The sequence below is a fragment of the Trachemys scripta genome, chromosome 2 (assembly GCF_013100865.1).
Source record: "Trachemys scripta elegans isolate TJP31775 chromosome 2, CAS_Tse_1.0, whole genome shotgun sequence".
NCBI lineage: Eukaryota > Metazoa > Chordata > Testudines > Emydidae > Trachemys > Trachemys scripta.
In genome coordinates this window covers 10,201,768-10,224,967 of record NC_048299.1, presented here as the reverse complement: position 1 = coordinate 10,224,967, position 23,200 = coordinate 10,201,768, and the positions used below count along the sequence as shown (strand labels likewise).

The window sequence follows — 23,200 nt, the reverse complement described above, 5'->3', positions numbered from 1 at the left end:
CCTCCAGATTACAATTCAAGATAGTCAATTATCAAGCACTATTGGCTAAGTACGACTTCCTGAATTCACAATTTGAGGAATTCACTGATGTCCTATCACAACAAGATCGTGCCCGCTTCCAGTTTTGAACAATGGCAAAATAAACTGTTTCAAAAATGGCATTTTGAATCCACATTCAAAACGTTCCATTCAACACCCAAATGAGCTTTCGGAGAGGTTCGTTTCATTGAGAGAAAACAAAAAAATCAGTTTTGATTCTAAACGAAAGGATTCTCTCTTTTAGGTTTGGCCTATGAATCACAAAATCAATGATTCGCTCATCACCGCTGCAATCACATCACTCAGCTGAGTTGGAGCTAGATCAGGTGTCCTATACAGAGGTCTTCTCTTCAGCAGCAAGCCGTTACAGGATGATGGGAGGAACCCGCACAGATCAGAGCCAGATGGTGAAGACAGAGGTGTTAGAAGCAGCAGCAGTGATTAGGAGTAATACGATCTATACAGGAGGCACAGGTGGAATTATTAGTCTCAAGGAATGGCAGAGGAGAGTTCACTTTGGAAATACCAGGGGAGCAGCAGTCTGGGATACATATTTAAAATGCCCAAGCTAAAGGTGTGTAGTCTTTGCAGATTGCATTTGGTCCTGTTGGTAATGCTGCTTCAATGAGGAGTCAGACAGAGTTCTTTTTTGGGGACACCAGTAAGGGCAGTAAGTGGCAAATGGAGTCTGTTTGTAAGTGTCTAGAGCGGTGTTTGGTCATCCTCATGTATGGAGTTCATGAAGGGGAATAGAGAAAAAATAAATGTTAAGGCAATTGTTAACAAGAAATTTGCATTAGGTGGAAGGGAGGTGGAAAGGTAGCAGGAGGCAGAAGAGAAGGTTTGGGAAGAAAGCAGTAGGAATAGTCTTTTTTCCATTATTAAGGGGGAAAGAACTTCGGGAAGGGCGTGGAGTATGGAACCCCAGAGAACTTTTCATACATCCTCTGCAAAACAGCCACTGCAGAGGACCCCCTGAATTCCATGTACTAGGACAGCTTTGAGAAACTGAGGGATTGAAATTCTGCACGATGCATATGGTGAACCTCACAGCCATATGCTTTCGATCTCTTTTCCTTATCCCACATCCAGTCACTCCTACCTAATTCACATCCCCACATGTTCCTAAGAGAGTTCCCTGTGACATATCATAGAATATCAGGGTTGGAAGGGACTTCAGGAGGTCATCTAGTCCAATCCCCTGCTCAAAGCAGGACCAGTCCCCAACTAAATCATCCCAGCCAGGGCTTTGTCAAGCCTCACCTTAAAAACATCTAACTTATCATAACTTATCACTTATGTAAACCTCTAACTTATCACAACTTATGGAAGAATACTAAGAGCACACCAACATTTATATCAAGGCATATGGCACACAAATAACCAACATTAGGAACATTAAAATTTCCAACATACAGTGCACACATCTTAAGCTTCCCTTTCGCACTTCATCCTAGTAATTAAAAGTGAATGGCTGAGTTCCTGTGGAACTGAAGTTTATAACGCTGCTGAAATTTAATTGTTCATTGTATGATTATGCTAGGACTCCTATAAAAGATGAGAAGCAAGCATTTAACTATGTTCATGTGTGAACTAGTTACAATGCTGTCAATGCACATGTACAAAAAGTGCCATATTGCAACAATACTGTTACATGATGAGAACTGCACTTACTAACTATTCATAATCAAAATAAAAACCATACTTATTTTAGCAAAAATTGCAACGTTCCTTTAGCTCCAATTTTCCCCAGTAGCCTCTGTTAAGAATTGTCTCTACAGTCTAGTAGTCCTTGAACATTTTGTTCAAGATTCCCAACAGTTGCTGATTCTTAATGAGTTTCAAAAAATTACTGAATACCGCTTGCTCTGAAAAAAATAACCTCTTCCTGAATCGCAGGAGACAATGATTCTTTTATTGCATTATGTAGTATCTTTGTGTCAATATTTCTATTTGTGGCAGATTAGCTTTAATGTGTCATGATTGCTATTGATGTACAGTAGAATTAATTTAAGAATTAATAAGAATTGTACAAGCCCTGTACTTTTAAAGCAGAATGAACCAGCTTCAACTTGACACTTCCAGCCAAATCAAGATACCAAAGCAAGGTATATTGCTGGTTAGGCCAGCACAATTAGCAAGTGTTAAAAGGGGCAGTGCTTATTTGGGTGCAAAGATAGACAAAGACAGTTACTGTGTGAACACAGCACCTTTATAAACACCTGAATTTGGACAAGTACCAGGTACATCACCATCACCAAGGCAGTGGCTGCATCACAGCATTTCCTGTACATCAGCCCAGTCAGGTGCATTAAATGCACAAAGGACATTTTATTAAAGTGAATGTTTAAAATGAAATATACACGAGTTAAGAGGCAAGGTACTGTACATCTGGGATCAGGCTTGGGTTATGGGGGGTTACAGGTATCGTTTGCAAGGATGTAAAGATACATACATATCGCATAACCTGCATAGACCCAGATTGGGGTGCAAGAATTTTTAAAGTGTCAGTGGATAAGTGGGCTCGGGTACGCCACCCATGGAATGAATAAGGAGTTCAAGTCAGTATCGGTGTAGCAGATAAGTACATGGGTGGGGTACCCTTGGTCTGTCAGGGAAGGAAGTGGGTTATTTCCCTGGTCGGCGGTCTCAGTTACTCAGTGTGGTATTGACGGTGTCCTGTGATGTGTTCCGTATAAATGTCTCTGGACCCCCAGATGGTGTCGGACACCATGAGCTGTCTCATGAGCCGGGCGTAGCGTCGACCAACTCCGCACGCTCTTAGAACTGGCTCGTTGTGGGGGTCCCAGGAGCCCAGGACTCTCATGATCAGGGCGTGTCTCTGGACCTCGTAGCCCTGGGCTCTCAGGGTCTCAGCCAGCGGGGTGTACTTCGACGTCTTCCGTGCACGGGCCTCGTGGAGGGCTGGTGACTGGTTTTCAAAAGGCACTGTGATGTCTACGATGAGGACCTTCTTTTCTGCGTCTGTCATGACGATGTCGGGTTGCAGTCTGCTGTCTGTCCCGGGGATGTCGGCATCGAGGGTGTTCTTCCCCAGGGACGGCAGGATGGCTTTCACCAGCCGGTTTTGGATGGTGTTGTGGCGGTGCCGCCAGGCTTCGGACTGCTGTTTGCATCCATGCAGGACGTGGGGCAGGGTCTCGTTTGCATAGCCGCACTTCCTGCAGCGCTTGTCCCGGTTGCCGTGGCGGACTGCTCCGTTGAGGGGAACGCAGTTGAGTTGGGCCCTGTGGACGAACCGCCAGTCGGCGAACCTGGTGAAGCTGCCCCCGGGGAGGAAGTGGTTGCTGGCGTCCCACTTGCTGGATACCTCGAACACCTTGCCCTGGTCCGGCTTCCGCTTGAGGTTGTCGGCGTAGTGGCAGCGGATGGTGTCCTTCAGGGTCCTTTCCAGCATAGCTCTGGCGGTCGGGGTGATGATGGTGTGGTCCGGGGTCTTTAAGCGTGGCACCAGTATTCTCAGCTCCCGGCGCTCCTTGCACCACTTCCAGCAACAGCCAATCCTCTTACCCAGGTGTCTCAAGGTGTTGCTGGCACGGGACCAGAGAGAGGACAGGTCTCCCCCCTCTCTTCCGAACTCAGCCTCCAGGGAGCCGTTGAGGTAGGTGGCGATATCCTGCTCAGAGGGGGCCCTGGCGATGCGTTTCTTGACCACGGCCCGTACGGCTTCCTGCGCGATGCTCCTCACCTTCGGGTCTGGGCACATCAGGAGGCGGAAGGCATGGGTCATCACCGCCACATCGCACAGGTCACCCATCCGAGGTTCGTTGGCGCCGCCCTGCCTGTGGGAAATGTAGATGATGTCCGTGCTGGCCCTCTGGGGAACGTAGAGCCACTTTTTCACCAGCTGCCTGATGGTGCTGTCAGCCTTGTTCAGGGGCACCTTGGCTACGGCTCATCCCCCGAGGACAAAGGAGATGCGGGGGATCAGGAAGGTATTGAGGGCGTTGATCTTTTGCCGGGGGCGAGCAGGGAGGAGTCGATTTGGGCCGCGTCTCGCAGGATCTCCGCAATGGTGTCTTCAGGGGTCTCCTGTGGGTGTGCCGAGGTGTTGGTATATCTCTCCCTCTTCGAGGGAGGCCAGGGGCTCGCCCTGGACCAGGAATCGTGATGGCCGGACCAGTGCCATGTCGCTACCCAGCTAGGGCAACTGTTTGAGCTCCATAAAGAGACAGCTTCCTCCATCTTCTGAAGAAGAGTGAGACATGCACAGAATTCACCCAAACCACGTGACACCTTTCCTGGGAAAATTTTTCTTGCAATGCTGTAAAGAATGACCCCTTGGTAGAAGTTTCTCCTGTGGATGGGAAGTCACCAAGGTATTCAGGTGTGTTACTGGACTGAACCTGGAAACCACAGCCACCCCTAAGTACCATTCATTACCATAAAGGAGTCCAAGGGAGACAACTGATTTCATATAAATAAATTTAATCAATAAACTAGACAAATACAACTTAGATGGGGCTACTATACGGTGGGTGCATGACTGGCTGGATAACCGTACTCAGAGAGTAGTTATTAATACACCTCTACCCCGATATAACAATGTCCTCGGGAGCCAAAAAATCTTACTGCGTTATAGGTGAAACCGCGTTATATCGAACTTACTTTGATCCGCTGGAGTGTGCAGCCCCACACCCCAGAGCGCTGCTTTTCCACGTTATATCGGAATTCATATTATATCAGGTCGCATTATATCGGGGTAGAGGTGTAGTTCCCAATCCTGCTGTCGTCTGCCATCTGTAGGGCTCATCTGAAATAACATTCCTCTGAAATCTAAAAATAAAGGGGGTCGGCAAGCACCATGCAAATACTGAACGGAGTCCTGACTCAGAATGGAGCACTCTTTCCCCTCGAGTTTGTAAAACAGTTTGCTTGCCATTAAGCTGGAAAAAGCCACACTGGAATACTTGCTAGCCAGTGCTGTTTGGAAGCACTTGGTTACACAAAACTGCCTGACGGGCGGATGTATAAGGGGCCCACTCCAGAGAAGAAAGTGTTAAGCAGTCAGGCTGTTCATGTCCCAGAACAGCTGGTTTTCTAACCAAGTGCGGTATTATCAATCCTGTAAATAGCAGCAGTTTTACAACAGACCAGGAAGTGGGCAACTTCATCTATCCCCATTGGCAGAGGGCAGAGAGAAAGAGAAATGCTATAATGCAGATGTCTTGTACCCTGACTTGAGTGCGACATAAAAATAAGTTTGCTTTATACTGCCACTTTGAGTGCCTCCTGAACCACCAGCAGCACTACTTACAGAACCTGGTAATTCCCGTGGAAGGACCAATCCCAAATCTGCTTAGTCTGAAATCTGACAGGAACACAGAACAAATGTGTATGATTACACACAGAACACTGACTTAAATGTTTTCTCCATACTCCAGTTTCTCTCCAGTGGTCTATTTTAAAGAGATGTTTGAATTTAGCATGACAGTTACTTTATATGTTTTATAATAATTTTATTTTAGCCCTCCACCTCACATCCATAAACAGTCAAATCTAATTAACTAAATGCTGCCAAGAATAATGTCTCCTCAAAAACCTTTTTATTGCTGCACATGAAAATCCTGTATAATGCACTGGAGGATAAAAAACCTGATTGGAAATGCAACCTAGCATGACCATACTATCAAACACCATGTCGTCAAGCGTCATCCGTGTGGTGTTCTGCTCTAGCCAATGTTGATAACAGTCGGCTGCATGCGTGTGTTCCCTCTGCGTGCTGCCCCGGCTCTGCGCAGATCGCTGGCACAGTAGACCCCGAGAGAAACCCCAATGACCATAGACTCCGATAAGGTACGAAGGCACCAGCCAGGTTTATTTCCAAACAAAACACAGTCTCTAGCGCCCCGAATCAGATGTCTACAGTTCTGCTAGTACATACAGGGCCGGTGAGTTATATACACTCGTGGTGCCCAGGCTCCAGCAATATTCAGGGCCCGGGGACCCGGCTCCACCCATGTTTGGGGCCGGGTCTCTCCCCCGGCCCCGCCTGCCGCCCCCACGCGCCTCCCCCGAGTGTCCCCCAGCAGCCCTCAATTGCTGCCCCCGCTCACCTCCCCCGGCCCCAGAGCCTGCAGCTCACTCCGACTCTGCTCTGCCGGCTCCCAGAATCAACTGCTGCCGCAGGGTCCTAGTGCCCACCGATCCTCTAATAGCAGGGCAGGGTGCCCTTACCCTGCCCTTCTGCCCTAGCCCTGAGCCTCTCCAACACCCCAAACCCCTCAACCCCAGCCCTCATCCCCCCGCACCCTAATCCTCTGCCCCAGCCCTGAGCCCCCCCTGCATCATGAACCCTTCATCCTCAGCCCCACATCCCTCACCCCTGCACCCCCTCCTATCCCCAAACTTCCTCCCAGAGCGTGCATCGCCTCCCCCTTCCCATACACCCTATCCTGCCCCCAAACTCCCTCCCAGAGCCTGCACCCCTCCTTCTGCACCCCCAAACTCCCTCCCAGAGCCTGCACCCCTCACCCCCTCCTACGCCCCCACCCCCATCCCAGAGCCTGCACTGAAACTACATCCCAGAGCCTGGACCCTGCACTGAAACTACATCCCAGAGCCTGGACCCTGCACCTCTCCTGCACCCTAATCTCCTGTCCAGGGCCTGCACCCCAGACCTCCTCCCCTCACTCAAACTCCCTCCCAGAGCCTTAGGCAGGTGGGGGCGGAGTTTGGAGGGGCAGGTTCTGGGCACTACCAAAATTTTTACAAACCTGCCACCCATGAGTACATATGTGCTCCCTGACAATGGACTGGCTCAGTCAGTGGCGGGATTTACCAGTGTCTCCTAGGCCAGACAAAGACAACCCCTCAGGGGTGCATTCTTATACACAGGTACAAACAAGTTACACCTCACTCCTGGCATATTGAGGTACAACCCCTCTACGTAGTAAGGTGCCGCCTATCACCTCGTACATGTTAATTGAATCAAAACAACCCCATCCATCATATTACTCTTTTGCCCGTCTTTAGGATGGGTTGGCATGTTCCTGTTATCTCTGTGGAATGTGCTAGTATCGGAGTGTTCTGGTACCATCCTGGCATATGTTTATATCTCGTGTCCAGTACCTTTTAGGTATGTGTGGTTTTGCAACATCAGCCCTCTCCTTGCAGACTTTGAGCAAGGCCTGTCTCTTGCTCACAGCTTAACTTTGCTTGATGTTAACAAAGTCTTGACCATTACTTTAGTTCAGGCCTTAGGCCTCATACCGGGCCTCTGATACAAGGGTTTATGTTTCAGGGCCTCATCTAACTACACACCATACATGCCATTAGAAATACACCAAAAATTAGCACGCACAGTCATAGTTATATTATTTAACTCTTAGATTACTGACTGGTGAAGAGGTGCAAAAAATGTTAACTAGATGGTCAATTGGATTTGTTTGCATCTTTTTCACTCTTTAGCTATCCATGCATATTCTAACAAATGAGTTTACTGTTGGAAACATTTGATACAACAGTTAAGCCAATACTGAAAAGTATTTTCAGAAAGCTATTTTCCTATTCATATTAGCACACACAATTTGATCCCAAGAACTATGTTCATACGAAAAGGGCTTTGAAGCATACTGTATAAGCAGTCAAAATACCTCAAATACTGAATCTTTTACAAGTGAGTTAGACCAAAGATTGGCAAATTATTCATTATTCAGAACTAACTATGATAATCAATTGGGGACTACTTGTGACCATGAAGAAAAGAAGCTACAGTACATGTTATTTATCCATTTCTGACGTGTATGTTCTTCCTCTGAACTGCACTGAAGAACCAAAAGGAAACATGGCTTATTTTCAGTGCCGCATTCCTTCCCCGACTCCCATTCCCATAACCTTATCACCGACCCTCCTGACAGAATGGTCGCCTCCCTTTCTGCTAACCTTTACAGAGCCCCAAGCTGTCCTTTTCCCCTTCTTCCACTGACTTTCTTGTTCTCCCTCTTCACATCCCCATTCTGCACTCCCAGCCAACCCACTCTTTCCTATGATTGGGATGAGAGATGAAACAGGGCAGACACATAAAGAGGACAAAACAGCAATGAAGGAGACTGGGGTGCAGACATTGAACAAATCCCATCCAAATTCCCATTGCAAGTAATTCTCCATATATACTACCTGCTTCTCTCCTCTAAAACTTTAGAAACGCCTATTTCCAGAGCTGAGAGCTAGCCTCCTTAGCACCAAATGTATTGTTTTATGAAGTAAAACTTATGAATAAAAGACAGATCTTGCACTTCATTTCCTGCTTCCAAAATTCTTCATGAATTTTCCGTTAGTATTTAATGGAAGATTTTCATTTCCACAACAAAGACCACAACATTATCAAGACGTATGGATCATTGAAAAAAATCAGCATTTGAACATTAAAAGAATTAAGTAAAATGCAATTATATTCTCTACTGCACACAGTACAAAAGAATAAAAATGACAATTTAGGAGGTCAGTGCACTATAGAACATAAAAGAAAAGTAATGGAAAGCTTACATAACTTGCTTTAGTTACTTCTCATTGATAGAAGATTCTATTGTATTTCTATTATTCCTTCCATCAGAAGTGCCCAGCTAGTTTGAGTTGGACTATAATTGAAAGCCAAATATCTTTTCATTGTATAGTAAGGGCATTAACTTTTAAAGAAAAGTATTAATGTTCAAATGCCCTAATAATAAGTCTTTCAGACCTTACACTCACCAGACTAGGGATTCTTACACTTTGGAGGGTCAACAACGGGCTTCAGGGAGGATGCAACCATACTCCTTTTCTTATCCCTCCATTAAAAACTGTGTCCGATCTTTACTGTTATGGAGGACTTCAAAAAGCATGAACCAAGTTTAAACCAACACAGTGATGCTTGCCCAAATTTGCAGGCAGCCTGAAGCAATGACTCTAAAAGAGGTGAACTGGCCCATTCTCAATCAAACCCATGTGGACTCTGCAGACATTCACACTTTTCCAGTACAGCCCAGGATTTAGCATTCCCCCTCACCGACACACACACAGAATTTGCTGTTTTGCTGAAGTTGCTTTATACTCTCCAGCATTTCCTATGAGCGGAAGTTAACTGAATCTGTATTACACCATGTTCTCACCATGTGATACAAAGCCAGGTCTGTCTCTTACTCTTACTGTCTTACTCTTTCTTCCCCTCTATGGATCAGTTGTTTGCAGCTTGACTTTCTTCTGTGGTAGACACAGCCTAAAACACACCAGAATGCTTGTTAGCTACCAACCAGTAGCTGGCAGAGGATTTGGGGGCATGCATACAGCCATTAAAAAGGAGGGTATACAGAGCCATTTGGAGACCAAGCATCCATTGTTATAAACAAAACCCATCAAACTAAAGTTCATAGGCTTAGAAAAACCCAAAGACTGCTTTGTTAAATGACAATACTTTAGACATGTAACCCCTCCATGCACCATACTTTACATCACTGCAAACAGCATGCCAAGCCTAATAATGGGGGAATATTGAATGCTGGTTGAAACATTGCCAAGGGAACAGTTTTGCCACTATAAAATGCTGTTCGTCATCTAAATCAAAATGTTTCTCAATGTGTTGATTTCAAGATTTTTTGTTTACATTGACAAAAGAGTTTGTAAGGACGGCAATTTGAAATAGAACCTAAGTATTTTTTCAACTCTCACTTTGTATCGACTAGATGTGGATAAATTATGTACTGATTAGTCAGTCTTGTCACATTGCCCTGCGTTTTCATTGGATGGGACCACAATGTTTCAGATTGGTTCAGTTTACCCATGTGATATCACAGCTGCTATTAGTGGCAGGGCTATCTTTGGAATTGAGGAGTAGGTTTGATAACCAACATCTCTGACGAAAGGGAGCAGTTAGATGGCCAGCTACTGTGGCTCTGATCTTTCAGACCCAGGTACTGCTATGAAGTAGCACATTGATTCTTCTTCGAGTGATTGCTCATGTGTATTCCACTGTAGGTGTGCGTGCTCGCCACGTGCACTGGTGCTGGAAGTTTTTCCCTTATCAGTATCCGTAGTGGGGGAGCATCGCTGCGACTTCTGGAGTGGCGCCGATATATCGCGCTATAAAGGGGGCTGCGAGCTCCCCCAACCATCAGTTCCTTCTTGCCGCCAGTGAAGGTAGTCGGAACTTCCTCCAGCCTTGGCTGCAGCGTTTATAGCCTTAGTGGTATCCAGTTTTCACTGAACTTTCCTTGCTGAACTTTTCTTCCGTTAGTGCCTGGCTCGGGGCATGCCCCGTGGCCCAGGTTTCAAGTCGTGCGACTCTTGTCGCAACTCTATGCCCAGAAGCGATCCACCCACTCAGTGTCTTTGCTGTCTGGGCAAGGCTCACATTAGTAAGCATTGTAGGATTTGCCACTCCTTCAAGCCTCGGACTAAGTGGGAGCGTGAGATCCAACTCCGCGCTTTGCTAATGAAGTCGGCATTGGCCCCCGGCACCGGCACGTCGACCCAGCACCGCGTCTTCGGTGCGCAGCGAGGCACCGTCACCGACTCGGCACCGCTCTCCCAATAAGAAGCAAGGGAAAACTCAGTGGCATCGAGGGAAGGAGAGGGGTGAGGCCAGACCCGAGTTGGGCAGCCCATGATCCCCGTCGGGACAGAGACCTCCAACTCGTGCTGAGTGGAGTAGTCCGGTCCTGTCCGTGCGAGTCTCGCCTGAAGTGCGTATGGCTTCTAACCCCGGGGGCTGAACTGCCCAGGGAACAGCTGAGTTTAACTATTCTTATGCAGGCAGCAGCAGCAGGCATCTCTCAGCCAGTCTCCCTGCTCACTGCAAGCTAGAGCCTAGAGGAGATCCCCTGCTGAGTGCGGGGGTGGGGGAGGAAGGCAGAGCCTTACTGTCTGCAGCCTGGCTGGAGGAGGAGGGAGGAGACGAGAAACCAAGGTGACAGTGAGTTTTCCCCTTCCATCTGCTTTTATTAGCTCTGGATTTAAGCTGTGCAGCCAAATGCTTGTATTTGTTGTGTATATTAGTATTGGAGATCCCCTCATCCTGGGGGCAGAAAAGAACTGCCCCTGCCATGGTCACACACACCCTCCCCCCCGCAACAACAGTGAGTGAAATTAACAAGGATGCCAGAAACAGCTCCTAACACCGGGGGCTGAACCGCTCAGGGAACAGCTGAGTTTAAACTGTTTTTATGCAGGAGACAGGCTTCTCCCTCCCTCAGCCAGTCTCCCTGCTCCCTGCTGCAAGCTAGAGGGGAGTCCCTCCAGCCGCTGCTGAGTGCCAGGCAGGGGGAAAGCACGGCCTAGCGTCAGCAGCCTGGCTGGAGGAGGAGGGAAGACATGGAGAAAAATGTGACCGTGAGTTTTCACTTTTTCAGGCTTATTCCAATATTAAAGTTTTATTAGACAGTATTTTTAGTAGTAGCAGCAGCTTTATTTTCTATATCTATGTCATGCAATGGGAGGGAACCATGAAGTACGTAGGAGAGATGGGTTGCTTGCTTGCGATTGGACCATATGGGTAAGAAATGTAAATTACTTTCACCCCTACCCAAACCCCAGGGCTCCCAGCTGCCTCTGCAACTGGTAGCTCCGGGGGTGATTTAAAGGGCCCGGGGCTTCTAGCTTCAGCCGGATCCCCGAGCCCTTTAAATCCTGATTTAAAAGCCCTGGGATTTAAAGGCCCCACCTCTTCCGGTAGAGGCCACGCCTCTTCCAGTTGAGGCCCCACCCCCTCCGCAGGACTCTGGAGTACCGGTAAGTCCTTTAAGTTACTTTCACCCCTGGGCTCGCGTCATATGTCAACTCCACGTGCCGGCTCTTCTGCGAGCGAGTCCTGCTCCTCCGGTCCCGAGCGCCATAGAGGAGGGGACAAGAAACGACGCCATTCCTCCTCGAGTCAGTCCAAGAGGAACAGGTCATGATGCCGTCGGCACTGGCGCTCCTATTCTAGTGCCCGCCGTCACAGAGGTCATGCTCTGAGTCCATCCCGAGAGTCCCCAGCACCGAGGCGCCGTGGCCACAGGTGCCGAAGGAAGTCCAGAGACAGCTCCTCAGACATTTACTTGTCTACATCGTCCAGGGCGAAGTCTCAGGGCAGGAGCCGTCAAGACAGAGACCGCTCCAGTCGTTCCTACGGCACCGTGCACTCCTCCAAGACTTCGGCATTGGCGTGCAGCTGTCTCTCCCCGGGCTGCACCGCATCGCAGGAGCAACCAGCTCTGCCTGCGCCCCAGGCGTCCCAGTTCCAGGCCGTACCCTGGCAAGGACAATGGTGCCAGTGGGCACCGTGGCCTCAGGCACCCTCACAGCTGGGACTGCACTCCGTGGCGGGAGCCTCTCAGGGCTGCCCCACGTCGCCTCCCCGGGACCGGGAGGGGGCCGCGGGTGCCAAACAACTGGCACCAATCCCGGGACACGACCCGAATGTCGAGCCTACGATGCCGTCGGTGGCCGAGGGCACCGCACCATCTACTTCTTCGGCACTGGGCAATTCAGTGGCAGTACCGCCTCCCTCTTCTCAAGAGGAGTTCAAAGCACACCAAGAGCTGCTTAGGAGGGTGGCAGCAAATCTCGAGCTCCGGGCCGAGGAGATGGAGGAGCCCTCCGACACGCTCTTTAATGTCCTCGCCTCCTCAGTTCCGGGGTGTGAGGCCCTCCCATTCCATCAGGGGGTGGCCAACATCACACCGACCTCTAGCAGACCTCAACCTCTCTTGGCCCCATTTCTAAGAAGGCCAAAAGGAAGTATTTCATCTCCGCAAGGGGTCACGAATACCTTTACACCCATCCGGCCCCGAACTCTTTGGTGATAGAGTCGGTCCACCACTGTGAGCGGAATGGCAAGCCCCCGCCCACGCCAAAGGACAAGGACAAGGACGCTCGGAGACTTGACACCTTTGGTAAAAAGGTTTATTCGTCGGCCAGTTTCCAGCTTAGAGTGGCCAACCATTAGGCACTGCTGAGCCGTTACGAGTTTAATCTGTGGTGATCCCTTCCCAAGTTCGAACCTCTTCTTCAAGACAAGGACAAGAAAGAGTTCCGAGCTCTGGTCGAAGAGGGCGCGGCGGCGGCCAAAGCAGCTCTCCAGGCGGCTTCTGACACTGCAGACACAGTCACATCAGTCAATGGCTTCGGCGGTCTCCATGCGAAGGGCGTCATAGCTTTCGCTTTCAGGGCTGTCTGTGGAGTCCCAGTCGATAATGCAGGACCTGTCGTTTGATTGCAAAATGTTATTTGCAGACCAGATACCCATCTGCATGAAGGACTCCCGCACCACCCTGCAGAGGTTGGGCCTCTATGTCCCGCCTTCTAAGGACAAGCCCAGACCTCAAACCTCTGCTCCTCTGGCTCGGGGCAGATATGAACCCTCGCCTAAGCGTCAGAGGGACCAAAGGTGTCGGCCTTTTTGCCGAAGGTTGTCTCGGCTTTTCACATGGATCAGGATATTTTCCTCCCGATCCTCTGTCCTAAGCCCCATTCCTCCAATGAGGAACGCCGCCTGCACATGTTAGACAAAACCAGACCATTTAGGAAGTCTCCCTAGCTGTTCATTGCTTCGGCCAAGCACATGAGGGGACAACCGGTGTCCACCCAGCGGATTTCCCACTGGATCACCTCGTGCATTCGCACCTGTTACGACCTGGCAGGGATTCCCCCGCCTCCTATTGTGAAGGCTCATTTGACGAGAGCTCAGGCCTCGTCAGCGGCCTATGTGGCTCATGTCCCCATTCAGGACATCTGTAGGGCTGCTACATGGTCCTCTGTCCACACCTTCTCATCGCACTATGCGATCGTCTCCCAAACGAGGGATAACGCCGGGTTTGGTAGGGCGGTGCTCCGCCAGGGTTACCCTTAAAACTTTAGTCTTAAACTCCTACCCGCCTCCAGCAGGTATAGCTTGGAGTCACCTATAGTGGAATACACATGAGCAATCACTCGAAGAAGAAAGGACGGTTACCTGTTCCGTAACTGGCGTTCTTTGAGATGTGTTGCTCAGGTGTATTCCACGTCCCGCCCTCCTTCCCCTCTGTCGGAGTTGTCTGGCAAGAAGGAACTGAGGGTGGGGGGAGCACGCAGCCCCCTTTATGGCACAATATGCCGGCGCCACTCCAGGGGTCGCAGCGGTGCTCCCCCACTATGGATACTGCTAAGGGAAAAACTTCCTGAACCGGTGCACGTGGCGAGCACGCACACCTATAGTGGAATACACCTGAGCAACACATCTCGAAGAACGCCAGTTACGGAACAGGTAACTGTCCTTTTCACCTCACAAAGCCTGACCCTTGTTTAGAGAAATGAAAGGAGGGGGTGGAAACCATGGAAGGAGTTCATGTCAGGCTCAGCTGTCTGACATACAAACAAAGCAAGATCTTTTCTGACACTGCTCCCAGTACAAGCAACATTGCATCATCCTTCACAGAGGCCCCATATGAGAGGTGTGTTAGTGGAACTGGTAGACCCCAGCATAAGACCTTGGAAGCAGCATTCTTTTAGGGAGCAACTAAAGGTGGAGGAAAAAGGCCAGCTCTCAGGACTTGGCCTTGTTCAGTGGAAAAGCTGTTGTGGAAGCTTTGTAACAGGCACCTAGAAAAGGAACCAGATTTCCAAGAGAAGTAGTCAGTAGAAGCCACTCTGCTTGAGGCAGACAGCTCCTTTCAAGAGGAATATTTCCCTGGAACACACTCCATCTGTCAGGGTGTAGGAGATGTGATAGTAATTGATGACAAGGTCAGCACAGCTCCAGTCAGTCCAGAAGCACACAAATTTGCTTCTGTTCTAGAAGCTGACTCACCAGCAGGCTAACACCCAGAGATAGTCACCTACTGCTCTCTCTAAAATTTCGCTCCTCTAGTTCAGTGCTGGAAAGGATGTGGTCGTGAGACACAGCTCCCAGGTGGGGAACAGTCCTCACCTCCACCTCTGTTCTGGTAGGAACACTAGGGAAATGTAATCAGGGGCACCATTTCAGATTTTGGTGTGTGTGTGTGGGAGAGAACTTCCAGCCGGTGAGGGGTTGGGGGAGAGGAGCACGTGGTGGCAGGGTGATATCATTCCCAGCTGGTGAGGGGACAGCAGTGCACGACTGGGAGGTGAGTGGGGGTTGTTCCCAGCCGGTGAGAGGAGAGAGAGAAGAGGAGCATGCAACAGCAGGAGTCGCTCCATCCAGTGGTATGAAACTTGGAGGAACAGGTCCCCCCCGCCTGCTCTGCCCAAATGGCGCCCTTTCTTTGAGTTTAAGTATGTAGTAGTAGTAGAGCCAAGTGATGTTGATGACGTGCTTATGGAAGATGTGGAAAACAAAGAAAGCAATTTCTCAAAGGTAATTACTTACCACACATTTTTTTAAAAACAATTTAACATATTTCCATTTATGAAGTTGGTAAAAGTGTTAATGTAAAAATGGCAGCATACACAATGGTAAAACAGAGAAAGAGGAAACTGTATTACCATGCATGTAATATGTGTTATATTTCTTTTCTAGTAACACTTGCGAGTCTCCACAAGGTTACACAGAGGTTGGAGGCAAAAGTTAGGAAAAATCAGTTTGTATGACACTTCATTTCATGGCCTGATGCCAAGAAGCTGACTGGATGAAGAGGTAAACTTAAATAGCAGTAAACATGGATGGTGCCTGGATTGATTCGTAAAATATTTTGAAATTTTAACTATTCCTTCATCATCTGTTGTAGGTTATTGATACATATTTGTGGCGTGTGGCTGAGAAAGCAAATGGAAAAGTAGGCCACTTATTGTGACACTACATAGATATATCAATTATATCAATAATTAAACCATCAGATTGAAACAGGAGATTTTGCTGTTAGCTGCTCTGAAAAACCTTGCAGCAATTTGGACTGAGATATGCAAAGGAAAACAGTTACAGGGGGGTTAAAAACATTGTGCAAAACATCTCTCCAAATTTGAATAACAATAGTAATGACAGTATCATAATGCCTTAGCTTGCAAAAAACAGTAGTTAGTTTTAGAATTAAGGCTTTATAGCTAAAAATCCAAAATGGCGTCCACAATGATTCTCTATTAGGAACCTCAAAATGGAGGCAGATTAGATTGACAGGAGATAGGGTCAGATAAAGTTTAGTAGGAAATGACTTGGCTTCCTTTCCAAAATGCCTGAAAGGTGGAGTTTGGAAGAGGACTTCTGCTAATAGCTAGAAGGAGGATCTAGACAGGATGAGGATCTATGTGTAAGCGGGGGAATGGTCCTGCTATTGTGGGGAACTTTCCTGGCTTCTGCACTACCCCAGTGAAGTGGGCTAGCGAAAAGATCTGAGTCCTCGCTCCCACTTCCTTTACCCAGAGGCCTCCCTGCCCTTGAGGGCTCCCCTTCCACTTTCTCGTCTGGCAGAGTCCTCGTAACCCCGACAAGGCTGGGCCCAGGATTCCTGGGGGGCTCGACCCCCAACCCTGCTGTGGTCACCCAGGACAGGGGCTAGGGTGTCCCCACTCCGAGGTACTCTCTTTGCACTGGGCACCTCCCTGACCCACTGATCATTTTACAATTTACAATCATTACAATTTAAAGCAAATACAAGTTGTTTAATTAACAATTAATTTTAAAAAGGAATAAGGACAAATGGGAAAGGTTGAAGGAAACACATCACCCCACTCTGTGGCAGGGAACATCACAAACAGTGTCTCTGGAACATCAGGGCAATTCACAGTCTGTTCCTTGTAGGTCCCAGGCTCCTTCTCAGGCCCTGGCTGTGCTGCAGAGACGCTGCGGGTTGGACACTTGCTCTGGCGGTGGCCACACGCTCTCAGGCTCTAGGTGGCAGGACCCTTTTTCCCAGCGTTGCCCCTGCTCCGTCAGGGTTACGATCCCCCTCCAAGTCTGGCCTGCAGAGCCTCTTGGCTGAGGCGTCTCCCTGCACTGGGCCCTCTGCCCAGGGTCCCCCTCCTCTCCCGAGCTGCTCACGGCACCCGGCTCCGGACTGCTCCAGCTCCAGCTCCACTCAGCCTCAGCACGGCTGCTTCTGCTGCTCTGCCTCCAGCTCCCTGGGCTGCTTGTATGGCCCCTCTGGCTCTGGTTGCTGCAGCTCTGCTCCCAGGGCAGGTCTTCTCTCTCTGGGCCGTGCTCTGGCTTTGGGGCTGCAGCTCTGCTCCCAGCTTAGCTCGGGCCCCTGCTCTCTCCTTAGCTCGGCCCCCCTCTGTCTGACTCAGGCAATTCCAACTCACACGGAGGACGGGACCCCCCCTGGCCTCCTGACTCCCTGATTAGCTGCCCGCCCTGTCAATCAGGCTGATCTGGAGCATTGGCCTCTCCCCATTGTTCCTGGGGACTGTCAGTCTCAGGCTCCTTATTTCCCATCGACCCGTCCCCTTTTAGGGCTGGGAGCTAGTCAACCAAAACACCCCCACTGAATGTTAGTAAAGGGGCAACAGTCTCCTTACATATGCTAATATTGAAAAAGCAACCTATCAGAGGAGACTAGGGACTGAATATAAGACTGATGACCAACAGGCTGGTGTGTGTGTGTCTTAAATTGGTTTATTATTATAAATTTTTTTGAAGATGATAGGGCCCGTGTTAGTGTTTCAACTATATATTTTGCTTACATTATGGACTAATTAAAGTTGTTTGAGTTACAATACGTAGAAGTTATGATGTTTATAGATAATAGTTAGAAATTTCATTTAATATCGGGAGTATATTGAGAGAAAGGGAAGTCAGCCAGGAACGATCAAATAAGAATGGCAGAATTAAGGACCGAGGACATAAGCAGTGATAGCGGAATGAGTGATGATGAAGATGGGATCATGGCGAGATTAAGTTTAACCCCGGATAGACTATTTTTTTTCTGTTATGTTGCACTCCATATTAGAAGAAGATAAAGATATTTTTTGCATCATGAACACTGGATCAGGAATATTGATTTTTAATACAAATATCAATGGAGTTAATTTAAGAGTGTACATAACAGGGCAAAGTCTAATTGTAAATCCGGATATTGGTGGACAAATCCAAATTAGAGTGAGCCAGCCCTAAACATGACCATTGAAGGCGACAAATGAGAAATATTAGGATTGGACTGATGGATTGGGGGATAAATAATTTTGGGGTTATTGGAAATGATATACTAATGTTACAGTGATAGCGTCAGGTCAGATGGAAGGATCAAAGTCAGCACAAGAAGCGGAGCTAACAGTCCTCACTGAAGCTTTGAGAGTGGGGGAAGGCAAGAAGCTCACTGTATATACAGACAGCAGATATGCATTTGAAGTAGTGCATGACTACATGGACGTGTGGTCACGCAGAGGTTTTTAATAACAACTGGCAAGCCAATTAATAATATGGAAGCAGTTCAAAGACTAACAAAAGTTGGCAAACTACCATCAGAACTAGCAGTAGTAAAGATAAAAGCACACAATAAGATCAAGTGAGGAACAAAAAGGAAATTATTGGGCAGATAAACGTGCCAAAGACATTGCACAAGCAAGTCCTATTAAGGCTTGTGCAGCTAGAGTGCCAGAAGAGGAAGTGTACTTAAAAAGCTATAGGCAACCATAAGCCCAGAAGAGAAAAGTAAATTGTAAAAACAAGGCTGTGTGTATAAAAATCACCTCTGGTATGGGCTGGGGGGAGGAGCTGGTAGCCCCGGAGTGCATACGGGCTCTACTGCTCCATGCTATCCACTCTCCAGCTCATCTGGGATGGAGACAAATGAGGGCCACCCTGGAATACTGGTGGTGGCCAGCCATGAAAAAGGATGCTTTACAATTTCTCAAAAGATGTGTGACATGTGCACAAGTGAACGTGGCTAGAAGGAAAAAGGTGCCTCTGAATCACCAACCACGACCAGAGGGACCGTGGCAAAATTTGCAAATTGATTTTACTGGACCCTTGCCACAAAGCAGAAGGTACACTTACATTTTGGTAGTTATTGACACTTTTACCCAATGGGTAGAGGCATTCCCAACCAAGAACTGTACTGCCACAACAGTAGCTCGAATCCTAGCAGAATAAATAATGCCCAGATGGGATTTGCCACTGTCAATAGACTCTGACCAAGGAACTCACTTTACAGGGTGAGTAATGAAGGAGGCATGTAAGGCACTAGGAATAAAGCAAAGATTCCATATACCATACCACCCTGAAAGCTCGGGAATGGTGGAAAGAATGAATAGAACAATGAAAACAGCCTTAACAAAAGCAGTACTGGATACAGGAGAAGGATGGGCTCGTATGCTTCCTGCTGTATTGTATCGAATCAGGGGCAGCCCGAATAGGCTGACTCAACTGACACCCTTTGAGCTAATGACAGGAAGAGCAATGAGAATGCCTAGCACTGTGATCCTCCCTGCGGGGGTGGGGGGTGGGGCTTTTTGCAGACAGGCTGCAGAACTACATCAATGCATTGGACAGAGAGTTGAAGAATTTATACAACCAAGTGAAGGAAAACCAAACCCAGCTGGATGATAATAGCAGTCTGGACAAACCTGCATTTAAAGTTGGGATTTGGTAATGAGTCGCATTTACCCAGAGGTTAAAGGAATTTTAAAGCCAAGACGGCAAGGCCCTATGAGGGTCCTTCTGACTACTAGGTGTTGGATAACGTAAATAAGCGTTATAAGAAAAATGCAATAGTATTGCTAAATAAGCTGGGCCAGGATAAAAATCTCTCTTCATGGAACGGTAAAGGGGCTTTTGTGTACAAAGGCTCTGTGGTTAATGATTCTAACATGCTCGACTTAGTCAGGGCCGTCACCCAGACGTGCTCTGTTCCTAGCAGACATGTACCTAAAGGATGGGATGTGTTTATGAATGCCATGGCGGAACTGAACGTACCATCTTCAGTCATGGGCAATGCGGCCGACAGAGATCTTTTGGAACGCCTCAAGGCCTCGACTGCTGACACCGGGGTGGATCGAGAAACCATGACCATTTTTTGCCATCTAAAAAATGAAAATTGGCTAAAAGAGCCGAATGGCTCAGTGTGTAACGTTTTTCACATTCTAAATTAAAAAAAACAACTGCTTTAAATAAAACATTTCTATAATTTAAAAAAAAATCTGTGTACTTTTTCCTCAATTGTTTTTTTTTTTTAAACCCACCAAACATCAATTGTCTTTAAACCCCTCACCCGGGGTGCTTTATTGGGTAAAATGGCTATGAAAATCATTACAAGATACACATGTCTGGGCTTGTTGAAACATGGTTTGAGCAAGGCTAGGCATGCCCAAGAATTTAAATTTACTTTTTACAAAATTCATCACCATCCGGTCGTTTTGCACTGAGTCGTTAGAATACAATTTTAAAATCCGATCAAAAGATAAACCCTTGCTAGGATGATGTAAAAAAAACCACAGTGATAGCCGCAGGCGACTGAGCGGGGGTCCTGTAATTGTCTATTGTGAAACACCATGTCTGTGGCATTTTTGTTTAAAAATTTCATAATGCTTTTAGGAAACAACACACTGTTCAGGGGGTGCCCAGATGAGTCAAAAAACTCTCCACGGTTACGCTCCGCCAGATACAAGGCAAGCCAGTGTTCACCCAGTTGGTTGTGTGGATGTGTGTTCACCACTAAGCCCAGGGGTCTCTGAGACAGCTTGCCTCCCGGGAGCCAATCGCAAGGGAACACATCTAAGAAATTCTTTTTCGTGTAAGGGTCCGTTGATAAGACACATGAGAGCTGCACGGTGTCCATGTTCACATGTAGTCAAACAGAACGTTTCTCCTCTGATTTATTTCGATGACATTGTCAAAAACCCCATACACAATCATACTGACGGTAACCGTTAAAGCCTTCCCAAAACGTATTTCTGCTCTCAGGTTCCCAGTTTTAATCAGGGAATTGTGATCAGCGCATTCCTGGTTGGGAGACAGGTCAAAGGCAAACAAGGTGTAACCCTGTGCAAACTCCTCATGGTCGATTAACAGAGAACGATCTTTCATGTGTTTACCAGCTGTCTGTACCAAATTCATGTATTCTCTCACGCAGCGTCCTGCCTCGAAGTCCGGTTGCAGAGGCTTGGTCGGTATCTGTTCACCATCCACGTACAAGGCCACAAAATTAATATCGTGATGTTTAAAATGAAAGGGATTTTTAGCGTAACTTCCGCTAAAGGCATCGTTATCCACAAACCCTAGGACAAGCATTTTGGGTAACTGTCCCAAGAACAGGTTCTCCTGGTTACTGACCCTGCTCCCCGCGGGGATGCTAAACACTTTCATTCCCACACGGTCCACGGGGTATTTAGCATTAGCGGTAAGCAGGGCCTCCGCGTCTCCCAGATGGACTCCCGGGGCCACCCGTACTTTCTTCACAAAAAGGGACGCTGATACAATGCGCAGTTTAAAGCCTTCAGCCGCACTGCCCATTAAACAGAAAACGTCTTTACTGCGCATCAGTTTAATTTTCACATCCACTCCGTTTAACAAAAGTTTTTCTTGAAAGAACAGATCACTGTGTAAATGGCCCAGCAGCTCTAACATTCTGCTCTCGGCCGTCAGCTTTGCACACCTCACAAACCCTAGATTCCCTCCATCCAACTCTGTTCCTTCATGTTGGTCAGCAGTGTCTTTGTAAAACAGGCCGGCAGAAAATTGCGTGGCGAGGGTCTCGTCGCTGTAATTGAGCACCGATTCTATAAAGGCCCTGTAAGGGTAACAGTTGTTGCTTTGGCTTATGAGGCGGTCTCCCAGCATGACATCCAACTGACTGAAAATAGAGGCCACGGGGTAATTCACCAGGCCCACTTCGGCGTCCACGGCGAGTTCAGTTCCATCTCCTTTTACAAGCTTGCAACACAGGTACAGCAGCGTGTTGTTTAAATCCATATAATCTATACCATTCCCTGCTATAAAAAAGTCAATGGGGGCAGACTCCGTAATGGCCAATAGAGGCGGCACCTCGATGTAGATGCTTTTCTCGATGCTGGTCTGCGTAGGGGTTATTTGAAACAAGTCTAGTTCAGATTTGGTGCACTCTTCAGACCCGCAGTGAACAAAAGCCATGTTGATAAAATATGTCTTTTACCAGGCAGAGCTCAGGCTTCCTCTTGGACTTTCGCTTATGGCCGGCCCTGCGTGTCAAAGCCCTTCTTTTAAAGGATTTCGGGGGACCTGTGCATCGCGGGTATGATGTATTTCTCTTTCTCTTCCTCCTTTTAATGTACATCAGCCCCGATCCTTCCTGTGAAGCTGTATTCCCCACCACCATTCTGCACTTGTTCAGCCAGTAGTTGAGTTCTTTTTCACTGTCCAGGGCACCTGTATAGGGCTTCATGAGCCAGGGCATTAGCGGGTAGGCTGGGTCCCCGAGAATCACTATAGGCATCTCCACATCCCCAACAGTTATTTTGTGGTCCGGGAAGTAAATACCTTCCTGCAGCCGTCTAAACAGACCAGAGTTCCTGAAAACATGAGCGTCATGAACCTGCCCGGCCATCCGACGTTGATGTTGGTAAAACGTCCCCTATGGTCCACCAGTGCTTGCAGTACCATTGAAAAGTAGCCCTTTCAGTAAATGTACCGGCTGGTCTGGTCGTCCAGTCCCAGGATAGGGATGTGAGTTCCATCTATAGCCCCACTGCAGTTTGGGAATCCCATCGCAGCGAAGCCATCTATGATCACCTGCACGTTCCCAAGGTCACTACCTTTGAGAGCAGTAGCTCAATGATTGCGTTGGCTACTTGCATCACAGCAATCCCCACAGTAGATTTGCCCACTCCAAATTGATTCGCGACTGACTGGTAGCTGTCTGGCGTTGCAAGCTTCCAGAGGGCTATGGCCACTCACTTCTGGACAGTCAGGGCTGCTCGCATCCAGGTGTCCTTGCGCTTCAGGGTAGGGGACAGCAACTCACAAAGTTCCAGGAAAGTTCCCTTACGCATCCGAAAGTTTCGCAGCCACTGTGATTCATCCCAGACCTGCAGCACTATGCGGTCCCACCAGTCCGTGCTTGTTTCCCGGGCCCAGAATCGCCATTCCACAGCATCAACATGACCCATTGCCACTATGATGTCCTCGGCGCGGGGTCCCGTGCTTTGTGAGAGGTCTGTGACCCTCTCAGACTTAATGTCCTCACCGTGCTACCGTAGCCTCCTCGCCCGATTTCTCAGCATCTGCCTTTGAAAAAGGTGGATAAGGCGCGAGGTGTTGACAATGGCCATAACTGCAGCGATGATCGCAGCGGGCTCCATGCTCGCGGTGCTGTGGCGTCCGCGC

At 48.2% G+C, this 23,200-nt stretch overlaps 1 protein-coding gene across 1 annotated transcript; it reads right to left on the bottom strand.

Moving 5' to 3' along the window:
• Positions 1-20,680: 20,680 nt before the first annotated feature.
• On the bottom strand, positions 20,681-21,988 carry LOC117873948 (uncharacterized protein F54H12.2-like). Its single transcript, XM_034763852.1, has one exon. It carries the CDS (start codon positions 21,986-21,988, stop codon positions 20,681-20,683), a length of 1,308 nt encoding a protein of 435 aa, XP_034619743.1.
• Between the last annotated feature and the right edge of the window lie 1,212 nt (positions 21,989-23,200).